Source organism: Bos javanicus, chromosome 5 (genome assembly GCF_032452875.1).
Source record: "Bos javanicus breed banteng chromosome 5, ARS-OSU_banteng_1.0, whole genome shotgun sequence".
Lineage (NCBI taxonomy): Eukaryota > Metazoa > Chordata > Mammalia > Artiodactyla > Bovidae > Bos > Bos javanicus.
Genome location: NC_083872.1, coordinates 31,859,118 through 31,871,974, shown reverse-complemented (window position 1 = coordinate 31,871,974; position 12,857 = coordinate 31,859,118). Strand labels below are relative to the sequence as shown.

Below are 12,857 nucleotides of genomic sequence, written 5' to 3'. Positions count from 1 at the left end.
GAAGAATGGAAGCAATTTTCAAGTTAGCCATTCAATAAATATTTTGAAATATCTAAATCATTGGAAAAACTTACTTTCACTCATTTATTTTGCCTGTAGAAATTCAAGATACTACTTTCAACAGTATTTACATTTCATCCATGCAGGATCCTCAAAAGACATTTCTCCAGCTGATTATGCTTCACCATCACTGGGTCTAAGCTAACATCCCAAAGACATTCAAAGGTGAACACTGCCCTCTATTCTGGCACACAGGCAATCTAGACTTGAGTCTAAGATGGACTTCAGCTTGGGTTTATGGGGTTGTTAATGAAATAAAAATTCAAACTTCTCTTGACATAAATTAGCATTTGGTAATGGATTTCTGGCAAGCTGGAAGGGTCAGAAACAGGGTTCTCTGAATCAGAAAGATTATGTTCTTGGGAAGACAGAAGACTACTATGGGATCAGACTGTGGATTGACAGACAAAAACAGAATACCTGTAAATTAGCCTCAAAAGGTCCAAGTGAGGCAGGAATCTTCACCTAAGACAGTGACTTACCATGTAGTGCCAGAAATTAGGCTTCAAAATGGTTCTTAGTATCATCATTAACATAAACTACTAACCACCTGGTCCTCTTGGACACAGCTGATACTTTGAATAATAGGATGCAATAAAAGTTTAAAAGAAAATTATGAGACTCTTTCCACTTTGACCCTCCTGGGAAAACAGAATAATGTATCCACAACACGAATGCAAAAGCTTCTTGCAGCAATGGCAAAATCGCTTGTGGATTATAAAAAAATGAGAGAGCATCAAAGGGTGTTGCAATAACATGAGACAGCACACCTGTGTAGATAACGGCATCCTTGAAATTCAACAACAGTAGCCCCTATGCAACACAGACTGCATGGCAACGCTGAAATATTGCTGCCAGGCATTACTGTAACTGAAGCCACTGGACTAAAAGGATGAGACTGCTCAGAGACATCATCAATCTTAGTAAGGTTTTAAAGAAAAAATATATATATGATTGAGAAACTGAAAAGAGAAGAAAAGGTTTAGAAAATCACTGCAGATACGTGCTAGAATTTTTAGGATTTCTAAACTGTAAAATGGATGGAGCAGAATCTAAATACAATGAATGTGTAGGTAATCCAGAGATATTCATTTTTATAGGAATCTCTGAGTTATGTGAAGACTGAGACCCAAGAGAAGTGATAACAAAACAGGATGAAAACACTTACTGGGATACAGATAGGGCAGCTTTGAGATGTCTGAGCACAGAGTCTAGGCAGAGTAGAGAGGAACGTATAAGAAGAGGAGTGAAACTCTGAAAAAGACAGGACATCTCATCTCTCTATTTTATTTCAAGGAAATAGCTTCCACAAATGGCCTTGAGGAACCACAGCATCATCACCGAGTTTATTCTCACTGGGCTGTCAGATGACCCCCACATCCAGGCTCTGCTCTTTGTCCTCTTCCTGGTGATTTACCTCCTGACCGTGATGGGGAACCTGACGATGCTGTTGGTGATCAGGGCTGACTCCCACCTCCACACGCCCATGTACTTCTTCTTGAGCAATCTATCATTCCTAGACCTCTGCTTCTCTTCTGTCACTGTGCCCAAGCTCCTGAAGGACCTGCTGTCTGAGAAGAAAACGATCTCTGTCGAGGGCTGCCTGACTCAGGTCTTCTTTGTGTTTATAACTGCAGGGACTGAAGCTTTTCTTCTCTCAATGATGGCCTATGACTGCTATGCTGCCATCTGCCACCCACTGCTCTATGGCCAACTGGTGAGCACCCAGCTCTGTGTAAAGCTTATACTGGCCTCATGGGGCCTGGCCTCTCTCAATTCAGTCATCATTGTGCTTTTGGCTGTTAACCTGGACTTCTGTGAGGCACAAACCATCCACCATTATACCTGTGAGCTGCCCTCCCTCTTCCCTCTGTCTTGCTCTGATGTCTCTATCAATATTGACATCCTGATCTGCTCCATCTTACTACATGGTCTTGGAACCTTCCTCCCAGTCTTCTTTTCCTATGCTCGCATTGTCTCCACCATCCTGAGCATCAGCTCCACCACAGGCAGAAGCAAGGCCTTCTCCACCTGCTCCTCCCACCTCATCGCAGTGATCCTGTTCTTTGGGTCTGGTTTGATTCGTTATCTCATGCCCACTTCCGGTTCCTCCCTAGATTTGCTCTCATCCTTGCAGTACAGTGCAGTCACACCCATGCTGAACCCCCTCATCTACAGTCTAAAGAACATGGAGGTGAAGGCAGCTGTGAAAAGGACATTGGGGAAATACCTGCAATATTTTAAGTAGTGAACAGGAACATAGAATAAAAGGAAATGAGTTTGTGTTGCCAAGTGCTTGAACTTAAGGTAGAATTCTAGACCACTAACTGTAAGGGAGGACTTCCCTGGTGGCTCAGATGGTAAAGCGTCTGCCTGCAATGTGGGAGACCGGGGTTCGATCCCTGGGTCGGGAAGATCCCCTGGAGAAGGAAATGGCAACCCACTCCAGTACTCTTGCCTGGAAAATTCCATGGACAGAGGACCCTGATAGGCTACAGTCCATGGGGGTAGCAAAGAGTCGGACACGACTGAGCAACTTCACTCACTCAACTGTAAGGGAGCCCTATACCACCCTCTTCTCTCCCTGGCTATACTGAGAATGAAAAATACAAGAAATTTTATCTCATTTTTATCTGTTTTTCTTTCTACCCTCTGGTCTGCTTTTCCTTCTAACCTCTCACACAACCACCATCACTTTCTTTCTAGAATTCAGTTAGATGTTGTATCTCCTGAATTTATCATTTATGTATTTTATCTTCACACTGTTTTTTGTCTTACTGATCAACTTTATTAAGGATTTTATTAAATTTGTTGTCCTCTATGGTATTTAACTATTTTTATTTTCTCTTTATAATTTTGGACATCTTAAATATATACTTATGAATTCAAACCGTAAGAACAAAGCATGTTGACAGCTCCCATGAAAGATTACAGATGTATTTTACTTTAACAGTCTCCATCTTCTCTCTGCCACTTTAATTCACTCCCTTCCTGCTTTTTTTCCCTACTTTCTTGGATTATTGTTTCTGTGTATCATTCATGAATTATTGCTTTACATTATGTGACTTTTTTTTGGAGGGAGGGGCTCCTCCAATGGCTTAGTGGTAAAGAATCCACCTGCAATGCAGGAGACATGAGTTCAGTCCCTGGGTTAGGAAGATCCCCTGAAGAAGGAAATGACAACCCAATCCAGGATTCTTGCCTTGGAAATCCCATGAACAGAGGAGCCTGGTGGGCTACAGTCCATGGGGATGCAGAAGAGTTGGACATGACCAAGTGACTAAGCATGAGATGTGACTTTTTAATCAATTATATTATGGAGTTTAGTCATAATTTCTATAGTTCTTTGGTCTCATTCTAATTTTAAAATTATTTAGTACTGACAACTATTCCTTTTACAGAACATTTATCCAGTTTTACTTCCCTTTTCATTAGAGCACAATGGTTAGGTGCATTGCCTTAAGATCCCAGTTGCCTATATTCATACCCTTGCTCTGCCCATATAAGCTTTATGACTCCAGTAAATTACTTAACTTTTCTGTGTTAATTTCCTATAAATAATATAGAAATAATATCTACATTATAAAGACACTGTGAGTATTAAATGAAATGAACATATAGAGCATTCGAGCACTAATACCCAACATTTGAGTGTTACCCATCATTATTTATAAGTTCTTTATTTCATTCTGCTTTTATTTTGTTGTAATGTGCACTCATCTAGATTTTCTTAAAGAAATGGACATTATTAAATCTAAAGACTGCATGTCTGTGAATCTCTTTATTTTGGAAGGTAGCTATGCTTACCACTATACCACCAACACTGCACGATCTCTTTATTTTGACCCTACATATAAATTAAAACTCCTAATTTTAGAATTTGAGAGTTCTCATCATTTTACTTCTGTATAGATGGTACATTATTATCTGGTAAGTGTAAGGACAGCAGGAGATTTTTGTCACAAACAAAAGACAGAAAACAAAGTAACACAAAGACAGCATAAAAATTATTTTTAAAAAGTTTATACATCTGTGTCTCTTTTGCTGTCTCGCTTATAGGGTTATCGTTACCATCTTTCTAAATTCCATATATATGCATTAGTATACTGTATTGGTGTTTTTCTTTCTGGCTTACTTCACTCTGTATAATAGGGTCCAGTTTCATCTACCTCATTAGAACTGTTTAAAAATTACAACATGCAAAAATCCTTAATAAACTTCTAGCAAACAGAATCCAACAACACATTAAAAAGATCATACATCATGACCAAGTGGGCTTTATCCCAAGGATGCAAGGATTCTTCAATATCTGCAAATCAATCAATGTAATACGCCACATTAACAAATTGAAAAATAAAAGCCATATGATTCTCTCAATAGATGCAGAGAAAGCCTTTGACAAAATTCAACATCCATTTATGATAAAAACTCTCCAGAAAGCAGGAATAGAAAGAACATACCTCAACATAATAAGAGCTATATATGACAAACCCACAGCAAACATTATCCTCAATGGTGAAAAACTGAAAGCATTTCCCCTAGAGTCAGGAACAAGACAAGGGTGCCCACTCTCACCACTACTATTCAACATAGTTTTGGAAGTTTTGGCCACAGCAATCAGAGCAGAAAAAGAAATAAAAGGAATCCAAATTGGAAAAGAAGAAGTAAAACTCTCACTCTTTGCAGATGACATGATCCTCTACATAGAAAACCCTAAAGAGTCCACCAGAAAATTACTAGAGCTAATCAGCGAAGTCACAGGATGTAATATCAACACACAGAAATCCTTTGCATTCCTATACACTAATAATTAGAAAATAGAAAGAGAAATTAAAGAAACAATTCCATTCACCATTGAAACGAAAAGAATAAAATACTTAGGAATATATCTACCTAAAGAAACTAAAGACCTATATAGAGAAAACTATAAAACACTGGTGAAAGAAATCAAAGAGGACACTAATAGATGGAGAAATATACCGTGTTCATGGATCGGAAGAATCAATATAGTGAAAATGAGTATACTACCCAAAGCAATCTATAGATTCAATGCAATCCCTATCAAGTTACCAACGGTATTTTTCACAGAGCTAGAACAAATAATTTCAAAATTTGTATGGAAATACAAAAAACCTCGAATAGCCAAAGCAATCTTGAGAAAGAAGAATGGAACTGGAGGAATCAACCTGCCTGACTTCAGGCTCTACTACAAAGCCACAGTCATCAAGACAGTATGGTACTGGCACAAAGACAGAAATATAGATCAATGGAACAAAATAGAAAGCCCAGAGATAAATGAAGCAACTGATAAAGAATTAATCTCAAAAATATACAAGCAACTCCTGCAGCTCAATGCCAAATAAATAAACGACCCAATCAAAAAATGGGCCAAAGAACTAAACAGACATTTCTCCAAAGAAGACATACAGATGGCTAACAAACACATGAAAAGATGCTCAACATCACTCATTATCAGAGAAATGCAAATCAAAACCACTATGACGTACCATCACACGACAGCCAGAATGGCTGTGATCCAAAAGTCTACAAGCAATAAATGCTGGAGAGGGTGTGGAGAAAAGGGAACCCTCTTACACTGTTGGTGGGAATGCAAACTAGTACAGCCACTATGGAGAACAGTGTGGAGATTCCTTTAAATACTGGAAATAGAACTGCCATATGACCCAGCAATCCCACTGCTGGGCATACGCACCGAGAAAACCAGAATTGAAAGAGACACGTGTACCCCAATGTTCATCGCAGCACTGTTTATAATAGGCAGGACATGGAAGCAACCTAGATGTCCATCAGCAGATGAATGGATAAGAAAGCTGTGGTACATATACACAATGGAGTATTACTCAGCCATTAAAAAGAATACATTTGAATCAGTTCTAATGAGGTGGATGAAACTGGAGCCTATTATACAGAGTGAAGTAAGCCAGAAAGAAAAACACCAATACAGCATACTAACTCATATAAATGGAATTCAGAAAGATAGTAACAATAACTCTGTATACGAGACAGCAAAAGAGACACTGATGTATAGAAGAGTCTTTTGGACTCTGTGGGAGAGGGAGAGGGTGGGATGATTTGGGAGAATGGCATTGAAACATGTATAATATCATACATGAAACAAATCACCAGTGGTGGTTCGATGCATGATACAGGATGCTCGGGGCTGGTCCACTGGGATGACCCAGAGGGATGGGATGGAGAGGGTGGAGGGAGGGGGGTTCAGGATGAAGAACACATGTACACCCGTGGCAGATTCATGGTAATATATGGCAAAACCAATACAATATTGTGAAGTAATTAGCCTCCATTAAAATAAATAAATTTATATTATAAATAAATAAAAATTACATGATCATAGAAAATTTCAAGATGCATATAAGAATAACAGAAATGTAAACTCATCAAATAAAAGGAAAAGACTCTGATGAAAGAAACTGAAGAAGACACAAATAAATGAAATGATAGACTGTTAGGAAAAATTAATACTGAAAATACCTAGACTACCTAAAGTTGTCTACAGGTTCAATGGAATCTCTAGCAACATCTCAATGGCATTTTTCACTAAACAGATCATTTAAAATCTGTATGGAACCACAAAAGATCTCAAATAGCCAAAGCAATCCTGAAAAAGAAACATAAAGCTGCAGATATCACACTTCTTGACTCCAGACTTTATTGAAAAGCTACAGTAATCAAAACACTATGGTACTGGCATAAAGCCCACCGTGGTGCTTCTCAGGTAGTGTTAGTGCTAAAGAACCCATCTGCTAATGAAGGAGACAGAAAAGACATGGACTCAATCCCTGGGTTGGGAAGATCCCCTCGAGGAGGAAATGGCAACCCACCCCAGTATTCCTGCCTAGAAAATCCCATGGACAGAGGAACCTGGTGGGCCACAGTCCCTGGGGTCCCAAAGAGTCAAACGTGACTGAGAGACTGACTAACACATGGGAATAAAAACTGACACATAGGTCAATGGAACAGAATCAAAAAATAATCCCTCACAGGTATGATCAACTAATATTTGACAAGGGAGCCAAGAATACCCGTTGGAGAAAGGACAGTCACTTCCATATATAATACTGGGGGGGGGAAAGGGTATTCACATGCAGAAGAAAAAACCTGGATGATTATCTCATAATAATAAATTAGTTGCTCAGTGGTGTCTGACTCTTTGCAACCCCGTGGACTGTAGCCCACCAGGCTCTTCTGTCCACGGAATTCTCCAGGCAAGAATACTGGAGTGGGTAGCCATTCCCCTCTAGAGGGGATCCTCCTGACCCAGGGACTGAACCCAGGTCCCCTACATTGCAAGAGGATTCCTTACCATCTGAGCCACAAGGGAAGCCACCAGGAAAGGTATTTGAACACCAAATACAAAAATCAACTCAAAATGGATATAGAGAATTATATACATACAATGGAATATTATTCGGCCACATACACAAAAAAAGGAAATCCTGCCATTTACAACAGCATGGATGGACCTTGAGGGCATTATGCTAAGTGAAATAAGTTAAAAGGGAGAGACAAACAGTGTTATGATCTCATTTCTGTGTGGATGCTAAAGACATCAAACTCATAGAAACAGAGTTTAGAGTGGTGGTTGCTGGGGTTAAGGGGTATGTTAAATGGGGGTATGTTGGGCAAAGGGTACAAACTTCCAGTTATAATGTGAATAACTTCTGAGTTTCTAGGGTACAGCATAGTGACTACAGTTAACAGTACTTTATTGTATACTTGAAAGCAACTGTGAGAGTACAGCTTTAATAGTCTCATTATAACAACATCAACAACAAAATGGTGATTATGTGTGGTAGAGGATATGATAACTAACTTTATTGCGGTAAAACATTCTGCAATACATACATGGACCAAATCATCATACTATATACCTTAAACTTACACAATGTTATATGTCAATTACATCTCAATAAAGCTGAGCAAAGTTCAGAACAAATTAAATACTTAAATGTAAGGCATGAAACCATAAAACTAATAGAAGAAAACATACAGAATACACTTCTTGGCTTTGACCTGGGCAAAGATTTTTTGATATGACACCAAAAGTACAGGCAACAAAAGCAGTAACAGGAATAACTGGGACAGCATCAAACTAAAAAGCTTCTGCAAAGTAAAGGAAACAGTTAATGAAATGAAAAGGCAACCTATAGAATAACAGAAAATATGTGCAAACCACATGCCTGATAAGGGGTTAATATCTGAAATATAAATTCACACATCTCAATAGCTACATAGATACCTATACAGATTCATACATACATACCTGATTTTAAAATGGGCAAAAGATCTGTATAGACATTCCTCCAAAGACATATATATAGCCAACATATACATGAAATTCCATGAACCTCATGAAATCTTGAGAACCCCATGAACAGTATGAAAAGGCAAAAAGATATCACACTGAAAGATGAACTCCCCAGGTTGGTAGGTGCCCAATACACTACTGGAAAAGAGTGAAGAAATAACTCCACAGGGAATAGAGACAGAGACAAAGTGAAAACAATGCCCAGTTGTGGATATGACTGGTGATGGACGTAAAGTCTGACGGTGTAAAGAACAATTTTGCATAAGAACTTGGAATGTTAGGTCCATGAATCAAGGTAAATTAGAAGTGGTCAAACAGGAGATGGCAAGTGTGAACACCAACACTTGGGTGCAATCTCAAAAATGAAAGAATGATTTCTGTTCATTTCCAAGGCAAGCCATTGAATATCATAATAATCCAAGTCCATGCCCCAACAAGTAATGCTGAAGAAGCTGAAGTTGAACAGTTCTATGAAGACCTACAAGACCTTCTAGAACTAACACTCAAAAAAGATATCCTTTTCATCATAGGAGACTGGAATGCAAAAGTAGGAAATCAAGAAACACCTGGGAGCAACAGGCAAATTTGGACTTGGAGTACAAAATGAAGCAGGGCAAAGGCTAACATAGTTTTGCCAAGAGAACGCACTGGTCATAGCAAACACCCTCTTCCAACAACACAAGAGAAGACTCTGCACATGGACATCACCAGATGGTCAACACCAAAATCAGACTGATTATATTCTTTGCAGCCAAAGATGGAGAAGCTCTATACAGTCAGCAAAAACAAGACCAGGAGCTGACTGTGGCTCAGATCATGAACTCCTTATTGCAAAATTCAGACTTAAATCAAAGAGAGTAGGGAAAACCACTAGACCATTCCTGTATGACCTAAATCAAATCCCTAACGATTATACAGTGTGGAAGTGACAAAAAAGATTCAACAGATTAGATCTCATAGACAGAGTGCCTGAAGAACTATGGGCAGAGGTTCATGACATTGTACAGGAAGCAGTTATCAAGACCATCCTCAAGAAAAAGAAATGCAAAAAAGGCAAAATGGTTGTCTGAGGAGGCCTTACACATAGCGGAGAAAAGAAGAGACGTGAAAGGCAAAGGAGAAAAGGAAAGATATGTGTGTATCTCATTTGAATGCAGAGTTCAAAAGAATAGCAAGGAGAGATAAGAAAGCCTTCCTAAGTGACCAATGCAAAGCAACTGAGGAAAATAATATAATGGGAAAGACTAGAGATGTCTTCAAGAAAATTAGAGATACCAAGGGAACATTTCATGCAAAGATGGGCACAATAAAGGACAGAAATTGTATGGACCTAAAAGAAGCAGAAGAGATTAAGAAAAGGTGGCAAGAATACATGACCCAGATAACCACAATGGTGTGATCACTCATCTAGAGCCAGACATCCTGGAATGTGAAGCCAAGTGGGCCTTAGGCAGCATTACTATGAACAAAACTAGTGAAGGTGATGGAATTCCAGTTGAGCTATTTCAAATCCTAAAGATGATGCTGTGAAAGTGCTACACTCGATATGCCAGCAAATTTGGAAAACTCAGCAGTGGCCACACGACTGGAAAAAGTCAGTTTTCCAATCCCAAAGAAGGACAATGCCAAAGAATGTTCAAAGTGTCACACAATTGCACTCATCTCACACTCTAGCAAAGAAATGCTCAAAATTCTGCAAGCCAGGCTTCAACAGTACATGAACCATGAACTTCCAGATGTTCAAGGTGGATTTAGAAAAGGCAGAAGAATCAGAGATCAAATTGCCAACATCCACTGGATCATCGAAAAAGCAAGAAAGTTCCAGAAAAACATCTACTTTTGGTTTATTGACTATGCCAAAGCCTTTGATTGTGTAGATCACAACAAACTGTGGAAAATCCCTCAAGAGATGGGAATACCAGACCAGCTGATCTGCCTCCTGAGAAATCCACATGCAGGTCAAGAAGCAACAGTTAGAACTGGACATGGAACAACAGACTGGTTCCAAATTGGGAAAGGAGTACATCAAGACTGCATATTGTCACCCTGCTTATTTAACTTATATGCATAGTACATTCTACGAAACCCCAGGCTCCGTGAATTACCAGCTGGAATCAAGATTGCTGGGAGAAATATTAATAACCTCAGATATACAGATGATACCACCCTTATGGCAGAAAGCGAAGAAGAACTAAAGAGCCTCTTGATGAAAGTGAAAGAGGAGAGTGAAAAGGCTGGCTTAAAACTCAACATTCAAAAAACAAAGATCATGGCATCTGGTCCCATCATTTCATGGCAAATAGACGGAGAAATAATGGAAACAGTGAGAGACTTTTTTGGCGGGGGGGGACTCAAAAATCACTGCAGATGGTGACTACAGCCATGAAATTAAAAGATGCTTGCTGCTTGGAAGAAAAGTTATGACCAACCTAGACAGCATATTAAAAAGCAGAGACATTACTTTGCCAGCAAAGGTTCATCTAGTCAAAGCTATGGCTTTTTCAGTGGTCATGTCTGGATGTGAGAATTGGACTATAAAGAAAGCTGAGTGCCAAAGAATTGATGCTTTTGAACTGTGATGTTGGAGAAGACTCTTGAGAGTCCCTTGGACTGCAAGGAGATCCAACCAGTCTATCCTAAAGGAAATCAGTCCTGAATATTCATTGGAAGGACTGATGTTGAAGCTGAAACTCCAATACTTTGGCCACCTTATGCGAAGAACTGACTCATTGGAAAAGATGCTGGGCAAGATTGAAGGCAGATGGATTGAAGGAGAAGGGGATGACAGAGGATGAGATGGTTGGATGGCATCACCAACTCAACGGACATGAGTTTGAGCAAGCTCTGGGAGTTGGTGATGGACAGGGAAGCCTGGTGTGCTGCATTCCATGGGGTCGCAAAGAGTCTGACAGGACTGACTGACTGAATTGATCTGATGCACACAGGAAAGAGAGAGACAAAAAAAAAAAGAGGCAAAGACAGAGTTAGAGAGACTTAGAGACAGCAAAAGAGGAGAAATGAGTAGAAGTCACAGACTTTTCATAAATCAGTCCATATGTTAGAACCCAATCTCATTGTCCATCCACTAAGAACAGTGGGGATTATACAAGGATGTGTAACCAGGAACCAGGAACCCTGGGAGCCACAATGGGGGTGGCCTACCACATAGGCCAAGATGAAACACTTGGATCTGAATCTAAAAACAAGGGGATCTGGAAGGTTGCAGGCCAGAGAGGACAATGTCTGTATTTCATTTAATTTCAACCCTCCCACAGGGGGACTGGGAACCAGGCAGGATGGGGAGTGAGTGATTTTCCCTAGGCTTCTTGAAGTTGTATTCTGTGCTACAGTAGCCCTTTGTGTAATCCTTCCTTTGCTAAGTCTGTCCATGAGCCATGTGTGATACCAGCCTACGGGCTTTACAGGCAGTGTAGGTGTTTATAAGTCTATACACCTGATGGTCTCCCTAGGAATGACCTCATTGTGCAGATGGGTGGCTTGGAGACCCTGAGAGGCATGTTGCTTGTCAAGGGACACATCACTGATGAGAAGGAGAAGCTGGGTCTGAACCCAGCTGTGTCTTTAGAGTAGGGACCTTATTGCACCCAGGCCTCCCTGAAACCATGGAGTGGGTTGTATTGGTATCACTGTGCACAGACATGGCATGGGGTTGGGGGTGAACAGTCATCAGTGCAGAGGTACCCTTTAGAGTTTTATGTAAGTGGTAAGCCCAGAGAAGGGGATCCCAGGAAGTGACCTCAATTCCCTGGCAATGAAACCAACAAACTCAAGAGAATTCAGTAAGTGAACAGATAAAAAGAAAAAGAAAGAAAGTGAAGTCTCTCAGTCGTGTCCGACTCTTTGCAACCCCGTGGACTATAGTCTACCAGGCTCCTCTGTCCATGGGATTCTCCAGGCAAGAACACTGGAGTGAGTTGCCATTTCCTTCTCCAGACGATCTTCCCAACCCGGGATTGAACCTGGGTCTCCCACATTGCAGGCAGACACTTTACCCTCTGAGCCACCAGGGAAGCTAGGGCTTATCAAATGTAAAGTTTGCTGCAATTCAAATAACCCTCTGCTCAATTTCATATCACTAAAATTATATGAACACTTAAAATTTGTATTTTATTTCCAGTAGTCAATATGCCCAGAGCAACTAGCTAGGTGCTGCAGAAAATAAATGGTATTTGCCTACAATTTATTTATAATAATACATTAGGTAAAGACTTGTAAATGTGAAAAAGAAATAAAATAATAAAATTTAAGCCTTTTTAATTTTGCAATTCTAGACCATTAAGTACATTCCCAACACTATACAACCATCACCACTGTCTAGTTTCAAAATACTTCATTCTTCCAAATAAAACCTTTTATCCGATGCATGCAGTCCCCAATTCCTTCCTCCCCCAGCCCCTGGACACCCCTAATCCCCTTTCTTTCTCTA

At 39.9% G+C, this 12,857-nt stretch overlaps 1 protein-coding gene across 1 annotated transcript; it reads left to right on the top strand.

Annotated features, from left to right (window-relative positions):
- The first annotated feature begins 1,281 nt into the window (after positions 1 to 1,281).
- On the top strand, positions 1,282 to 2,308 carry LOC133248815 (olfactory receptor 8S1-like). Its single transcript, XM_061419119.1, has one exon. The coding sequence runs from the start codon at positions 1,373 to 1,375 to the stop codon at positions 2,306 to 2,308; it is 936 nt and encodes a 311-aa protein (XP_061275103.1). The 5' UTR covers positions 1,282 to 1,372.
- The last annotated feature ends 10,549 nt before the right edge of the window (positions 2,309 to 12,857 follow it).